This window comes from Thalassophryne amazonica, chromosome 3 (genome assembly GCF_902500255.1).
Source record: "Thalassophryne amazonica chromosome 3, fThaAma1.1, whole genome shotgun sequence".
NCBI classification, from domain to species: domain Eukaryota; kingdom Metazoa; phylum Chordata; class Actinopteri; order Batrachoidiformes; family Batrachoididae; genus Thalassophryne; species Thalassophryne amazonica.
The window spans coordinates 11924370-11942663 of record NC_047105.1 but is presented as its reverse complement, the minus strand read 5'-3'; the positions used below and the strand labels follow the sequence as shown (position 1 = coordinate 11942663).

Sequence of the window (18294 nt, the reverse complement as noted above, 5' to 3'; positions counted from 1 at the left end):
AAGACATTTACAAAATGCACAATCTCTGAATATTGGCAACAGATTAAAAAATAAATTGATCTAGAATTTCATAAAAATATTGAAGGTTACTCCATGAAAGACTCCTCTAATAAGATTCATGAGTGACAAAAGGTCAATTGATTTGAGTAATTCTGGTGGCGACAAAAAATAAATACATTTAAAAAAATATTAATAAATACATCTGGAACTGCTTATGTATCTTCCCATTTCATCCAAACTAAAATTGATTGATTTATTTTTTAAGTTAACCCTCTAGGGCCGACGCTGTCGTATATGAAGGCCAAGACCAAGCTTTACTAAATTATAAATAACTTTTTAATATATATGAGATAGAAACTTTTTTTTTTTTGCTGAAAAGTTAACTCCACTGACTTTTGAGCCAGCCATCGGTCATCTTTGTACTCCTCATAGAAGCTGTGTGATGACGTGTGCAATGTGAGTGTCCAATCGGAATTGGTTCACCGTCACATTGTTTTCCAAAATCCAATTGCAGGGCAGATTTACCTCACGTGAAAAGCCAAAGATCGTTTTCAGGAGTGATATGTTACTAGTTGGCCCGTTTGAATAGCCCCCTGGGTGCTCCAATGAGTACATCCAGTGCGCCCTGCGCCATTACGCACAGCAATCAGTGAAAGCAGAAGGAGAGCCTCTGATGACAATCTCACATGCAAAGAGTGTGTAACTATCAGGATTGCTCCACTAGTTTGCATGTGAATGTTACTGGATAACTCTGTTGCTTTCTCAACATAGAGCACTGTTCATCATATCAGTGGAGCGAGAGGGAGGGCCGCCTCTCGCATAGACCATTTTGTATATATTGTTCAAAATGTGCATTTGTGTTTATTGTTTGAACCTTTTTTGTTGTACAGTCTTTCACACAAGACCTCAAATTACCTTTATAAAGTGTCAAAACAGTTGTTTATTATAGTTTGCTGTGTGTTTTGAATAAATGTGTGTGGAAAATTATTTTCCGCTTTACTTTTTTCTTTCCTATTTTTGATTGTAAAAGCTTTATTACACTTCTAAAACACAACAAAAGCATATATATTCTGAAGGCACAGGCTGTCCTGAAATAAAAGAGACATAAAACTTGATTGTGGGATGCAGGGAGAGCTGTTAACAGCAATAATAACATTTATGCCAGGCGAGTGAACTGTCCAAAAAATGCCCTCGGACCCCAGAGGTTTAACACAAATTAATATATTTCTTTGGCAGCAACTAGAAAAACACAACTCAAGTCCAACAAATAAAGTTCCAGTGCATTATATTACATTTCACTGTCAAAAAGAGATCAATTTAATCCTTCTAAGGCATTGCTCAAGATGATTCAGTTTAAAATTCATGATTGCTGACATATCCAACAAACACCCAGACGCCAAATACGTTCACCAAAACAAAATAAAATGCCAAGACAATTTTCAAAATAATTCCAGCAAAGAATATTTTTGTGGTTTTGACATAATGTGACCTTGACCTTACACCATCAACAAATCTGACCTAGCTTACTAGCTTAAAAGCTCTGTAGACTTCATAACTAACAGGTTTGATCATGAGTGCATTAGTTTCATTAATGGTTTACATCCTCAACATTTCTCATTCCACAGTTCTGTTTTTTTATTTCCCACATTGTCTCCTTGGTGGCATAAATAACACTTGCTGCTCTGTTCCAATGTGTTTTTTTGTTAGATTGGCGTAGAAGAGGTGGTTCCTCACTGGGGGAAGAATTCTAAGTTGGTGCTGGTTTCGCTGCTGCTGACTGGCCTGCTGCTGGCTGCACTGCTGGTAGCTGGATATTACTTCAAAACGCACCGCAAGAACTCCAAAGGAGTCAGACTGGTGAGTGGATTATACAGAAGGAGTTAGTGTTACTGCCAAATAAATCAATGGTTTGTTTGTGTGTGTGTGTGTGGGGGGGGGGGGGGGGGGGGGTAAACCCACCGTCAATGGAGAATTCCCGCCAGAAAACGGGACCCCCCTCACCACTAACGGACACTCTGCCACCCAGACTCCAGTAGCTGACACAGAGATGTGAATCAATACACACCTCACCTCAAATCCAGTGTCACCCACTGGGACACACTACCCATAAGCTCCTCCTCTGCCTCAGATTGTCCACACACTGACAAATTCAGCAAGAATTCCAAAGAGCTTCGCCTCCCCTCTTCCCCACGTCGCACTGCAGCTCTCCAGACGATGACAGCAGCATCCTCATGGCTATGATGACAATGTTCAACAATGCCTTTAATGTGAAAAATCTGGGATCACTGGCCTTTGCTGGTGTCATTAAGAGCCTACATACACTGTGTAGAGAGACTGATCATTAGCTGCCCCAACTTCAGCCGAACAACATGATTATAGTCATTTTTTTTTAGAAACAAGAATCGCAGATGAGTTGTAATATTGGTGTTACTGGTCCCTGATCCAAATCGTAAAAACAACAACAAAAAAAGCTTGAATGTTTTTTCAAAGCAATTTATTTTCATGTTCGATTTTTCTAAAGTTAGACTCTTCAGTGAAAAACAGCATCCTGAAGTTGTAATTTTCAAATGATGCAGAACCATTTTTAAATGCTGTGGGGTGCAAATTCAGCTTTTCAAATCAATGTTTTCGGAGTGCCCTCTCAAAAAAGTGAGACGGACAAAAAAGGGATCTTTTAAAGGGAACTCATTAGCTTAAACTTAAGCGAGGGTGTACACATTTTTCCCCTTAAAAAATTTAGATACATATCATGTTTGATTAAAAAAAGTGCTTTCATGCAACCAGAAAACCAAGTAATAAGGAAACCTACAAAAGAAGATGATCTAACAATGAGCACAGTGTTAAGTGGTTTCCTGACATAAATGGTCGAACTACAACTCGACACACCTCGACTAATTTTTGCCAAGCAGCTTTCGCCTATAGCCAAGTTCAGTGCCAAGTCCTCCTGAGTGGGCACAACACAGGTAAAAGTTACACAAACACAATGGCATCTAGGTCATGCCTGACACAACCTGATGTAACTCTGGTTTAACTCTGTGAACACTTTGTCCTCAGCTCTTGATATTTCAGAGTTCTTTCCATGCTCCGCTTGAAAATTGAATGCATAGTTGCAGCAAGTCTACACTGGACCTCCTCGATCTGAGCAAAGCCGCCGGTGTCTCCGACCAAACGGTCTCCTCTAAAAATTAGTCCACCGTGCCTTCACTGCACATGCATCTGAGACTGACTCTCTGAGTCTGACTCTCTACACCCAAAGCGATCAAAGGGAACAATGTGATTATTATTAACCACCACATGACAAAATAAAACCTCTTAAATCATTTTAAAGTCACTTTTAAGCAGAAACTAGGCCCTTTTAAGCAGAAACAAAGCGATTATCGGTGAATCGCTACTGACGCTCCGGGCGTGGTCATTGATCACATGTAAATAGTACTGTGTAAATGACATGTGCAGTCATGAGGTCAGTGAGCAGACATATTTTGAAGTCAAAGACTCAGGCTGTAAAAGAAGATGATATGGCCTAAACCAACAACGCTGCCCCCCCCCCCAAATATTGCCCTCTCCACTGCTTCAACACAGCAACAGCCTTTACTGATGTAAGATACTGCTCCCCCCCCAAAAAAGACAGCTCACTGAGGAGACTGTGTGGAGGTATTGTTATTTTATTAAATTCAGAATTTGTGGTCAAACATGGAGGTTTTTCTTCAGTAATTTCCACCCCGGTGGGATGATGATATTTGACTTGCATCCCCTGACTCAAAGCAGGGGTCCTCTCAGCTATTTCTTCTTCATCCCTTGGCAGGAGGCAACACATGGTTTTCATTTACTTTATTTCATAATGGTCATGACATCATTTTAAGAGAGCACTTTATACAGGGACACACCCATGTGAAGAATCAGAAGAAACAGCACGAGGAACTTTTCTACACTTTTTACAAGTGAACGGGAGGGGAACTCAGCAGAGAACAACAGGGGGCATCAACTATATTAACTCTTACCTATATTTCACCCTTTTGACCACCAGCTGTGGTGGCCTGGATGCCAGGTCTTCTTTCTTAACGTATACGACGGCTAAGACCAAGCTTTACTAAATTATAAATAACTTTTGAATGATATGAGATAGAAACTTACTTTCTTTTTTGCTGAAAAGTTAACTCCGCTGACTTTCGAGCCAGCAATCGGCCATCTTTGTACTCCTCATAGAAGCTGTGTGATGACGTGCACAATGTGAGTGTCCAATCGGAATTGGTTCACCGTCACATGGTTTTCCAAAATCCAATCATAGGACAGATTTCCCTCACGTGAAAAGCCAAAGATCATTTTCAGAAGTGATATGTTACTAGTTGGCCCATTTGAATAGCCCCCTGGGTGCTCCAATGAGTACATACTATTAGTACATACTCAGTGTGCCCTGCGCCATTACACACAGCAATCAGTGAAAGCAGGAGCACACGGAGAGCCTCTGATGACAATCTCACATGCTCAAACAAAGAGTGTGTAACTATCAGGATTGCTCCACTAGTTTGCATGTGAATGTTACTGGATAACTCTGTTGCTTTCTCTGCGTAAAGCACTGTTTACCATATCAATGGACAACAAAACGCATAGACCATTTTGTGGATATTGTTCAAAATGTGCATTTGTGTTTATTGTTTGAACGTTTTTGTTGTTCAGTCTTTCACACAAGTCCTCAAATTACCTTTATAAAGTGTCAAAACAGTTGTTTATTATAGTTTGCTGTGTGTTTTGAATAAATGTGTGTGGAAAATTATTTTTCGGTTTATTTTTTCCTTGCCTATTTTTGATTGTAAACCTTTATTACACTTATAAAACACAACAAAAACATATATACTCTGAAAGCACAGGTTGTCCTGAAAAAAAAGAGACATAAAACTTGATTGTGGGATGCAGGGAGAGCTATTAACAACAATAATAAAACATTTATGCCAGGCGAGTGAACTGTCCAAAAAATGCCCTCGGACCCCAGAGGGTTATAAAGACCACCTGGAAGTTCAGCTACAATGTACCAGAAGGTACTTCTGATAGGTAAGCCTAGACTTGATGTTTTGGTGTCTATAGCACTTCATCATGAAGCTGTATTCCTGGGGATACAAAATGCAAAACTTGCACTATGCACAATTTCTCCAGTTACAGCCACAGAAGCCTCTTATTTCTTATGGGTTGTCTGGGTGTCTTGGTAGCTTTCCTCACTCTTCTTCTTCTTGGACAGTCACTCAGTTTTTGAGAACTGTCTACTCCACACAGATTTACCATAGAGTGCCATACTGTTTGTATTTCTTCATAACTGATGTAAATAAAGTCCAAGACATATTCAGTGACTTGGAAATGTTCATGTATCCATCCCCTGACTTGTCTGAAGAAAACTGGCAGTTAAACTGATTTACAGGTATTATACCAAAGGGGCTGATTACTTATGCAACCCATAATCTTGGCTTATATATTTTTAATTAATTTATATAAAGTTGTAGAGATTTGCTTTGAGTTTGAATTTAAGGAAGATAATTTTAGAGATTTTTAAACTGAGAAGCCTGATTTACTTTTTGTATTTGAAATGGCAGAAACAAATTAAAATGTGTGAAATGCAGAGGGGCTGAATACTTTTGCAAGGCGCTGTATAAAATAGCATGACCTTCTACATGGATGCATCATAGATTCTGTCAGAGGTGTAGAAAAAGAAATATACTAAAGTCACAATATAGACTAAAACACAGAATCAAACTTTTTGAGTGTTAGTTCAGATCCATAGAGTCTTTTCAGCAGTATGAGCAAAAGAGAACAAGCTTATCTAACTCCACGCAGTAAAACAGTTACCAACACTCTTCTAACCAAAAACAGCTGCTAACTCTTAAACCACTTTAACGAAGAATGTTTGTTTGTTATGAACAATGCCCTAAAAAAAAAAAAAAAAAATCAATTAGACATTCTTTCTTGCTCATGTCATATTTAAACACAAAACATGTTTAATCTGTGAACTTATCCAGTGTGACCCTTTATATTGATGTCTCCATTTTCATAGGCCGAGTCTTTCCAGGTGGACGAGGAAAACCAGGCCAACACCTTGGTGTCTGTGGCCCCTCTGCCCCAGGAGCCTCTCGATAAACCCACCGTCAATGGAGAATCCCCGCCAGAAAACGGGACCCCCCTCACCACTAACGGACACTCTGCCACCCAGACTCCAGTAGCTGACACAGAGATGTGAATCAATACACACCTCACCTCAAATCCAGTGTCACCCACTGGGACACACTACCCATAAGCTCCTCCTCTGCCTCAGATTGTCCACACACTGACAAATTCAGCAAGAATTCCAAAGAGCTTCGCCTCCCCTCTTCCCCACGTCGCACTGCAGCTCTCCAGACGATGACAGCAGCATCCTCATGGCTATGATGACAATGTTCAACAATGCCTTTAATGTGAAAAATCTGGGATCACTGGCCTTTGCTGGTGTCATTAAGAGCCTACATACACTGTGTAGAGAGACTGATCATTAGCTGCCCCAACTTCAGCCGAACAACATGATTATAGTCATTTTTTTTTAGAAACAAGAATCGCAGATGAGTTGTAATATTGGTGTTACTGGTCCCTGATCCAAATCGTAAAAACAACAACAAAAAAAGCTTGAATGTTTTTTCAAAGCAATTTATTTTCATGTTCGATTTTTCTAAAGTTAGACTCTTCAGTGAAAAACAGCACCCTGAAGTTGTAATTTTCAAATGATGCAGAACCATTTTTAAATGCTGTGGGGTGCAAATTCAGCTTTTCAAATCAATGTTTTCGGAGTGCCCTCTCAAAAAAGTGAGACGGACAAAAAAGGGATCTTTTAAAGGGAACTCATTAGCTTAAACTTAAGCGAGGGTGTACACATTTTTCCCCTTAAAAAATTTAGATACATATCATGTTTGATTAAAAAAAAGTGCTTTCATGCAACCAGAAAACCAAGTAATAAGGAAACCTACAAAAGAAGATGATCTAACAACGAGCACAGTGTTAAGTGGTTTCCTGACATAAATGGTCGAACTACAACTCGACACACCTCGACTAATTTTTGCCAAGCAGCTTTCGCCTATAGCCAAGTTCAGTGCCAAGTCCTCCTGAGTGGGCACAACACAGGTAAAAGTTACACAAACACAATGGCATCTAGGTCATGCCTGACACAACCTGATGTAACTCTGGTTTAACTCTGTGAACACTTTGTCCTCAGCTCTTGATATTTCAGAGTTCTTTCCATGCTCCGCTTGAAAATTGAATGCATAGTTGCAGCAAGTCTGCACTGGACCTCCTCGATCTGAGCAAAGCCGCCGGTGTTGCCGACCAAACGGTCTCCTCTAAAAATTAGTCCACCGTGCCTTCACTGCACATGCATCTGAGACTGACTCTCTGAGTCTGACTCTCTACACCCAAAGCGATCAAAGGGAACAATGTGATTATTATTAACCACCACATGACAAAATAAAACCTCTTAAATCATTTTAAAGTCACTTTTAAGCAGAAACTAGGCCCTTTTAAGCAGAAACAAAGCGATTATCAGTGAATCGCTACTGACGCTCCGAAATGACATAGGCGCCACAGTAGCATGTCAGACTCAAACGTGCTGCTGTGGCGCTCTGATCGGTCCCGTCTTTTATTATGAACTAATGCTGAATTTATGTGGAAATGATTGTTGTACAAAAGCTTCAGATATCTGTGCCTGAGATAGATGATGACTGGAGGCAGTTAGAAGTAGAAATGAGGTGATAATTTGTGAATCACGCTGACGTTCTGAAATGATGCTGCTGAGCTCCGAAATGATGCATGCGCAGTGAAGGCAGGGCGGACCAATTTTTAGGGGGGACCGTTCAGTTGGTGACACCGGGAATCCAGCCAACCTTCCAAAAATTTTGAACATGTTCAAAATTTCCCAGCTTGTGGTGATCTGTGCCGAGCAGCATGCCAACCTCTCCCGGGGAGACGCACATGCCAAGGCACTGCTTGGGAAAACATGACTCTGAATTGGCCAAGGGTATGAGTTGCTTTAAGTAACAAAAACAAACTCTCTCCATAATCTTAATGAAAAGAGCACAAATCATTGAATGATTATGCAAGCTTGAGAGACAACTGATAACCAATGACCTTTTCTTTCTACTTAATTAGGATCTGGTCACATTTCATATACTGGTGTGTCAAAAAGGGTGGATTTGTAACACTCTGGTTAATTTTATGAACATCAGATGTAATTTCTATCAAATCAATCTTGATGTCATTTTAAAACTTAGGATGTTCTCTTTCCAGTGATATGTATTTCATAACATTTGGACATAAATCAAGAAAATTCTGGTCTGTTGAAATAATTTTGTCAGGGGTGGACTCGGCGGTGGTGGCGGTTCAATAATTATTTCAGTAATTCATAGGTTCTACAGAACACTTTGACACCAGTTCCATAGATTTTGCATAAAAATTGATTGAATAATACTATTTTTTGCTAAAAAGGTCAATTCCGAGAAAATCAACAAAAACGTTTTGAATTCCAATGTCACATAAATTGGCTTTTTCCTCTAAAACTAAATGGAATAATTAAATCCAGAAGGTTCAATCAATCAATTTCAATCAATCAATTTTTTTATATAGCGCCAAATCACAACAAACAGTTGCCCCAAGGCGCTTTATATTGTAAGGCAAGGCCATACAATAATTATGTAAAACCCCAACGGTCAACGGTCATTTGAAAGGGATAAATGTGTATACTTTACATAATGAATTTTGAAAAAATGACCGTTTTGACCATGTTACACTTTTTTGGCCCAGTTTGTGAAATGCGACCATCTAGCTTTACACACATTTTTGTAGTTTAGTGACATTCATGACATTGCTGTACATTTCTTAGTTATTGCTTTCTCACTGGAATAGCAAACAGAGGCATTGTATTTTGCAAAGTAAATCATTTCTTGTAGTGCACAGCCATGAATTATCAGAATAACCTGCAGCACATTCATCGTTCCCCAGCCCCACTATAAATATATATATATATATATATATATATATATATATATATATATATATATATATATATATATATATATATATATATATATATATATATATATACGAGGTCTGTCAATAAAGTAACGGTCCTTTTTATTTTTTTCAAAAACTATATGGATTTCATTCATATGTTTTTACGTCAGACATGCTTGAACCCTCGTGCGCATGCGTGAGTTTTTCCACGCCTGTCGGTGACGTCATTTGCCTGTGAGCACTCCTTGTGGGAGGAGTTGTCCAGCCCCTCGTCGGAATTCCTTTGTCTGAGAAGTTGCTGAGAGACTGGCGCGTTGTTTGATCAAAATTTTTTCTAAACCTGTGAGACACATCGAAGTGGACACGGTTCGAAAAATTAAGATGGTTTTCAGTGAAAATTTTAACGGCTGATGAGAGATTTTGAGGTGATTCTGTCGCTTTAAGGACTTCCCACGGTGCGAGACGTCGCGCAGCACTCTCAGCCGCTGTCGTCAGCCTGTTCAAGCTGAAAACCTCCACATTTCAGGCTCTATTGATCCAGGACGTCGTGAGAGAACAGAGAAGTTTCAGAAGAAGTCGGTTTCAGCATTTTATCCGGATATTCCACTGTTAAAGGAGATTTTTTTTAATGAAAGACGTGCAGACGGGTCCGCGCGTCGGCTCGCAGCCGCCGCGACGCTCCGCCACAGGAAAAACACCTCCGTTGGAAGCCTTAAGGACAAGTTGGAACATGTCCTGCTGTTAAACAATTTCTCATATACTCACTCCACTGAAAGCCATCAAAAGCCACCTGGATTTTACAAATGGTTATCAACACGGAGGTATTTTTCCTGTGCCGCCGCACCACGTCGGCTGCGTCCCGACGCGCGGACCCGTCCGCACGTCTTTCATTAAAAAAATCTCCTTTAACAGTGGAATATCTGGATAAAATGCTGAAACCGACTTCTTCTGAAACTTCTCTGTTCTCTCACGACGTCCTGGATCAATAGAGCCTGAAATGTGGAGGTTTTCAGCTTGAACAGGCTGACGAAGGCGGCTGAGAGTGCTGCGCGACGTCTCGCACCGTGGGAAGTCCTTAAAGCGACAGAATCACCTCAAAATCTCTCATCAGCCGTTAAAATTTTCACTGAAAACCAGCTTAATTTTTCGAACCATGTCCACTTCGATGTGTCTCACAGGTTTAGAAAAAATTTTGATCAAACAACGCGCCAGTCTCTCAGCAACTTCTCAGACAAAGGAATTCCGACGAAGGGCTGGACGACTCCTCCCACAAGGAGTGCTCACAGGCGAATGACGTCACCGACAGGCGTGGAAAAACTCACGCATGCGCACGAGGGTTCAAGCATGTCTGACGTAAAAACATATGAATGAAATCCATATAGTTTTTGAAAAAAATAAAAAGGACCGTTACTTTATTGACAGCCCTCGTGTATATATATATATATATATATATATGTATATATTTTTTTTTTCCACAAATACAAAGAACGGATTGCTCTCATGATGTATGTAAATAGTCTGCTTTCTCTGTTAGTAGTACTTGTGTCTAACTCATAAACTGTGATTAACATCTTTAGCATTTGACTGCATTGTGTTCAGCTGACTTGACTGCCAAAAAAAGAAATAATTCTGACAAATGTACAGTATTCATACAGACTGAAAAACATGATTAAATGTGCGGTAGCTTAGATGCATGTTCTCCAGATTACACTCCACAAACCATGTTAATATTTTGTTACCAGTCACAGATGTACATGAACTGTATAATTCAGGGTTTCCTCAGTCACTCAGTGCTGGAAAACTGCCGGTCCAATAAAATGACTCACCTTATTTTTTTTTTTTTTAAATGACAGGAGTAAGCAGGAGCTGGTGCAAACTGCTCTGCTGTTTAGTTACTCCTGTTGCTCCAAATAGATAATGGAACACATGAACCTACTGCTGCTGCTATGTCTTGTTTACCTGAGTGCACAATAAAAGCATTTTGGGAAAGAGTGACACTGACAGAATATGTGCACGAAGCACGATAACGACCAGTGGCTCAAGGCGAGAACTGAGGACCTCCTGCTGTATTAAGTATGTAGAAACACTCAAGTCCACGAATTAAATATGAAAATGGCAGCATATGTAATTATATATATATATATATATATATATATATATATATATATATATATATATATATATATATATATATATATATATATAGAGGTCCCTTGGTGAGACATGACTAATCCAACCTAAATTTACACGGGTCAACTGGATTGCCCAACACTAAACTTCAAAATTTTTCAATAATTTCAAAGTTGTCTGGAAATGGCCCTTGTTAAACACACACACACACACACACACACACACACACACACACTACCAAATTGATCTGTTCTAAATGTCAATAAAAGGCTCAACTTGAATTTGAGAATTTTTTTTTTTATATACATTTTGAACTGATCGACAATGCAAAGGACTTATTTTGACTGTAAGGCTCACATAAGATTTGGAAACGAGTTTGAATATTCAAAGGCATAAAAGGCAAATATGGCATGTGAAATATACCATCAGCCATGAAGCCAGTGAAATAATGGTGGATTCAGAGTGATACACACACACACACACACACACACACACACACACACACACACACACACACACACACACACACACACACACACACACACACACACACACACACACATTAAGGGCTTAGGTCCAAACACTGAAGTTCTGCACAATCAATAAACTGCATAGTGTGAACAGTTTTAGCACCTGTGGGTAGCCTGATCTGTTAAGTGCTGTTAAAGCACAATTACTGAGAAAATCAGTGGCTCATGACTTTTAACGTCCAGATCAAAGCAAATCATTTGGAGAATGGCCGCACAATCCCCAAAAATATGATTTCATAAACGCCTGAACCAAGGTTCAGCTGTTAGACAGGAGCATGTTCAGGCTTCTTTCATCACACACGGCGAACCACCGACACTCCGCCCCTTTATGTATTAATGAGGTCATCATGTCAGTGCTGTCAACATGGCGATGCCCAGACATGGTTTTCATTGTTCTTGGTCTCTATAGAAAACCTATGAGTGACATTACACGGGCTTTGTCTAATATATATATATATATCAATCAATCAATCAATTTTTTTATATAGCGCCAAATCACAACAAACAGTTGCCCCAAGGCACTTTATATTGTAAGGCAAGGCCATACAATAATTGTGTAAAACCCCAACGGTCAAAACGACCCCCTGTGAGCAAGCACTTGGCTACAGTGGGAAGGAAAAACTCCCTTTTAACAGGAAGAAACCTCCAGCAGAACCAGGCTCAGGGAAGGGCAGTCTTCTGCTGGGACTGGTTGGGGCTGAGGGAGAGAACCAGGAAAAAGACATGCTGTGGAGGGGAGCAGAGATCGATCACTAATGATTAAATGCAGAGTGGTGCATACAGAGCAAAAAGAGAAAGAAACAGTGCATCATGGGAACCCCCCAGCAGTCTACGTCTATAGCAGCATAACTAAGGGATGGTTCAGGGTCACCTGATCCAGCCCTAACTATAAGCTTTAGCAAAAAGGAAAGTTTTAAGCCTAATCTTAAAAGTAGAGAGGGTGTCTGTCTCCCTGATCTGAATTGGGAGCTGGTTCCACAGGAGAGGAGCCTGAAAGCTGAAGGCTCTGCCTACCATTCTACTCTTACAAACCCTAGGAACTACAAGTAAGCCTGCAGTCTGAGAGCGAAGCGCTCTATTGGGGTGATATGGTACTACGAGGTCCCTAAGATAAGATGGGACCTGATTATTCAAAACCTTATAAGTAAGAAGAAGAATTTTAAATTCTATTCTAGAATTAACAGGAAGCCAATGAAGAGAGGCCAATATGGGTGAGATATGCTCTCTCCTTCTAGTCCCCGTCAGTACTCTAGCTGCAGCATTTTGAATTAACTGAAGGCTTTTTAGGGAACTTTTAGGACAACCTGATAATAATGAATTACAATAGTCCAGCCTAGAGGAAATAAATGCATGAATTAGTTTTTCAGCATCACTCTGAGACAAGACCTTTCTGATTTTAGAGATATTGCGTAAATGCAAAAAAGCAGTCCTACATATTTGTTTAATATGCGCTTTGAATGACATATCCTGATCAAAAATGACTCCAAGATTTCTCACAGTATTACTAGAGGTCAGGGTAATGCCATCCAGAGTAAGGATCTGGTTAGACACCATGTTTCTAAGATTTGTGGGGCCAAGTACAATAACTTCAGTTTTATCTGAGTTTAAAAGCAGGAAATTAGAGGTCATCCATGTCTTTATGTCTGTAAGACAATCCTGCAGTTTAGCTAATTGGTGTGTGTCCTCTGGCTTCATGGATAGATAAAGCTGGGTATCATCTGCGTAACAATGAAAATTTAAGCATTACCGTCTAATAATACTGCCTAAGGGAAGCATGTATAAAGTGAATAAAATTGGTCCTAGCACAGAACCTTGTGGAACTCCATAATTAACTTTAGTCTGTGAAGAAGATTCCCCATTTACATGAACAAATTGTAATCTATTAGACAAATATGATTCAAACCACCGCAGCGCAGTGCCTTTAATACCTATGGCATGCTCTAATCTCTGTAATAAAATTTTATGGTCAACAGTATCAAAAGCAGCACTGAAGTCTAACAGAACAAGCACAGAGATGAGTCCACTGTCCGAGGCCATAAGAAGATCATTTGTAACCTTCACTAATGCTGTTTCTGTACTATGATGAATTCTAAAACCTGACTGAAACTCTTCAAATAGACCATTCCTCTGCAGATGATCAGTTAGCTGTTTTACAACTACGCTTTCAAGAATTTTTGAGAGAAAAGGAAGGTTGGAGATTGGTCTATAATTAGATAGCTGGGTCAAGTGATGGCTTTTTAAATAATGGTTTAATTACTGCCACCTTAAAAGCCTGTGGTACATAGCCAACTAACAAAGATAGATTGATCATATTTAAGATCGAAGCATTAAATAATGGTAGGGCTTCCTTGAGCCCTACCATGATATATATATATATATATATATATATATATATATATATATATATATATATATATATATATATATATATATATATATATATAAAAACACACACCATATATGGTTCTGCAGAGTTTGAAGGTATTCAACAAATAACAGCCCTCGACATCAAGGGTTGTCCGACTAAGTAAAAATTGAGTAAAAAGTATAAGTCCCATTTTTCTTTCTAAAGTGCTCAAATTATTTATTTTTTTCATGTCGTTATGTGTTTCGGAGCTTTCCTGTTGTGTGTTGGGGGGGCGTGGCTGGCTGTGTTGGTGTTCTTTTCTTTTCTTTGCTCTCTAGGTGGCATGAGGGCTGATTTGTCTGTGGAGAAAGTGCTGGCTGAAGAGTCCTCACCCTTATTAGCGTCATGTGGAACACCTGTGGCAAGGGCTCACGTGCGGCCTTGAAGACTTGCAGCTGAAGCAGATAATTGGATGGCGTTCTGCATATAAGTCATGTGTAATTTGAGCAGAACTGCCGGGAACTCGACCTTGTGACGTTCGTTTGTGAGACGCTGAGGACCACGCCTGGGTTTGACATATCGAGCCCGTGAAGCAGGGAAGGGTGAGGACACATGCTGTCAGCACACGCTAAAGGTAATTAAGTGATTAAGTAACTGTTGATAGTATCTTGGTGTTTTGTTACACAGTAAACTGAGATTGTGAAGAGAATTGTGCAGCTTGCTTCTCACTGCGGTGGCGTGCAGGATAAGTGATCCTCCACTTGTTGTGAGAGGCTGCTCATTTGTATAAAGTTAAAAAGAAACATTGACCTGAGTGTGTTGCTGATAGCGTGTGTTATGCGAAAGATAGAGTTGTATCTGCTGACTCACCTCACCTTCTCTTTGCCCCACAGAGAATCGGTTCGTCGTGTCCACCTGGGGGGTGTTTGGCGGTGGTAGTGAGTCCAGGAGCGCCGGGCTTTAATCCTTGCGGGCGCTGGAGAACGTGCCACTTATCACTCCACCAGAGGGACGCTTTTTATGTTTTACATTTGTAAGCACAGGTGAACAATAAATTGTTTCTGTTGGGAACCGCCTTCTGGTTATCTTTACCGCTGGGTTCTGTCAGACGCAGGTCCGCTCCTCAAACCGCGTCGACACATAACATTTCCCAGATGATCCATGATCCATAAGGACTGCCTCCTATGGATTGGCATGCAGATCAACAGCGAATTAGTTGTAAAGTTTACATAAGTGTGATTTTTGTGCAAAGGTGACTTGTTTGTAAAGTAGCGTTAATTTTGTCACCTGTTTTTTCATTTAGTCTTCATTTGTCAAGTGTCCTTTTTTGTTTAATTCATATTTAGTCATTCACGTACCATTTTTATTTAGCCATGTTTTAGTCGACTAAAAATCTGTTAATTTTAGTTTAGTTTTAGTTCAAAAGAGAACTGAGTGTATTTTAGTCTCGTTTTAATCAAGACATTTTAGACTTTTTGATAAAAACACATTACATTATTTCTGATTACCAATTCAGTCAATATAGTGTTTCACTCACCTGAAATAACAACTATTATTATTACCCGACAAAATACACTTGTTGAATGACTGAAGGTTTGTGGTGTTTTCCCCCAATATTTTAAAATTGCAAGGCTTCCGTCAGATACAATTAGACATTTGGTTTTCTTGTAAATCCACAGCACTGTATGGGCTCAGGCCTTTTGAAATGAAATAGTTGTTGGAACTAGTGATTCTATTTGTAAGGTTCAGAATTGGCTGGAAATTTGTTAACACAAAGCAAAATAAAATAAAATAAATCATTCAAGACTTGTAATGTTTTTATCTATTGTAAGAGCCACAACTTGAGCCATTTTAATTTAAATATGATGTACACTTCATATTTCATTATTTTATTATATTTCATGTAATTTGTTATATACGAGTGCCTGTATGAAGTTTATATTAATATGGAAAACTGAGAGCTTAAGTCGATTTTTCATGGGCGGTCGTATGAGGCTATGTTTGAAGGTGGGATGAACAAAGATTACATAGTTTTAACAGGCAAAGTGTATGTTTGTTAAGACACGGTTGACACTGAGATACAAAGAGACACACAAATACAGTTATTTTAAAAAAAGATTGACATTCATCCAACATGGTCAGACATATACACACACAGAAATAGAGAAAGGAATAAAAACAGTGTACATGAAGCACAAACATATGGATGTGAATACAGTAGTTATTATTGATAATGTGAGTCAGGGACATTTAGGTCTGTTGTGAAATATGTGGATTGCAGTCTTGTATAAATTACCTCAAAGTGATACTTGAGTGAAAGTACAAGTATCTTACCATAAAATTACTTTGGTAAAAGTTAGTCTCCTTTAAAAATATTATTTGAGTATATATATATATATATATATATATATATATATATATATATATATATTATTATTATTATAATATATTATTATATATTATTTGAGTCTTATAGTATCTGAAATTTACTGTACTTCAGCATCAAAAGTAAATTTCTCATATAAAATGTACTTTAAGTAAAAGTACTGAGCAAAAGTAAAATCCAAAACGAGTGGAGAGTGAAATTGCGACACAAAAAGAAAATCAGTGTAGTATCTGGAGAAACCAGGAGAGGGCCTCAGCCCCTATAAAAGGCTGGATCCGCCTCTGGCGGAGCAGGTGTTGTTGGTGACGGGATGAGTGAGCAATGTATATAGCTGTAAATAAAGTTGCCGTTCATTTTCTGAAGACACACACACACACTTTTTCTGTTAAACACAACAGCCAGGCTCTTGTGAAACAGAACAGCTACACAATTGTGCCAAATTTAAGGGGGAAAAAATGCAAGTGTCATCACCACCAACCACTGCAAAGCAAACAAACGCAGCGCTCTTTGCGCTCTTGAATCCAAAACGTGGCGCTGCTTTTACGCACTGCATCTCCGCCGAAATTTCAAATAAAATAAATGAAATGAAAAGGCCAAGCTGGCCAGTTTTGTCGGTACTTGTGTGTTAAGAGTGTGTGTTATTTCCAGCGGGAGCCGACCCATGTATGTGTGCGCACGTCAGCATGTGCAGGTTTGGAGTCCAAAGTGCAGATGGCCCCCTTTTCACCCTTCAGTCTCCTCTTCCTCAGCGGGGGTGCAGATTCAACTTTTTTTTCATCTTTTAAACTTGTTTTATGTCAAAGGCATGTGCTGCTGGGGTGAAAGGAGGACCCCTCCGCTGTAAAAACCAACACACAAGTTAACGTGTGTGTTGGTTTTTACAAATAAATGTGTATTTGTAAAATGTCTTTTTTTTTTCATTTGTTAAAAAAAAGGCATTTGCAAAACTGAAAATTCTGTTAAATTGTGATTGATTCAGCAACAACCATGTGATATAACTGGGCGCCATTCATACTGCCATCCAGTAGATGGGTCACATGGTTGTTACTGAATCACAACTTAAACCAGTGGCGATGGTGCTTATTTTAAAAACAACATTGCAGGAGCTTATTGTTGGTGCTCATTCTTCTAACACACACACACAAAAAACAAATCCAGTACGCCATAAGCCATGTGTAGGCATTTTTTAGTATTCACTGTGACATTGATATTAAACCTCTTGACCTCAAAGGACCAGTGATGCACACCAAAATGTAAGTCCCCTTTCTCTTGTTTATAAATTAATAAAATACCAAATGACAAGGATCTATTTTAGGTGTTATACAAAACACAATGATTTTTTTTTTTCATTTTCAAAATCTATTTAAGCATAAAAATTCAAAAAGAAAAAATAATATAGCACCTTCAACTGCACCACAGACTAAAACAGTTAAATGTGGTCTATTAAACATTAGGTCTCTCTTCTAAGTCCCTGTTAGTAAATGATATAATAATTGATCAACATATTGATTTATTCTGCCTTACAGAAACCTGGTTACAGCAGGATGAATATGTTAGTTTAAATGAGTCAACACCCCCGAGTCACACTAACTGCCAGAATGCTCGTAGCACGGGCCGAGGCGGAGGATTAGCAGCAATCTTCCATTCCAGCTTATTAATTAATCAAAAACCCAGACAGAGCTTTAATTCATTTGAAAGCTTGACTCTTAGTCTTGTCCATCCAAATTGGAAGTCCCAAAAACCAGTTTTATTTGTTATTATCTATGGTCCACCTGGTCATTACTGTGAGTTTCTCTGTGAATTTTCAGACCTTTTGTCTGACTTAGTGCTTAGCTCAGATAAGATAATTATAGTGGGCGATTTTAACATCCACACAGATGCTGAGAATG

General features: G+C 39.1%; 1 protein-coding gene across 1 annotated transcript in view; it reads left to right on the top strand.

Annotated features, from left to right (window-relative positions):
* The window catches only part of si:ch211-286o17.1 (hematopoietic progenitor cell antigen CD34), a 57680-nt gene extending 51151 nt beyond the window's left edge, over nt 1-6529 (top strand). The window contains exons 7-8 of the mRNA XM_034165839.1: nt 1708-1857; nt 6038-6529. Of these exons, the coding sequence (XP_034021730.1) occupies nt 1708-1857; nt 6038-6220 (333 nt within the window). The 3' untranslated portion in view covers nt 6221-6529. The remainder of the gene's footprint in view (nt 1-1707; nt 1858-6037) is intronic.
* The last annotated feature ends 11765 nt before the right edge of the window (nt 6530-18294 follow it).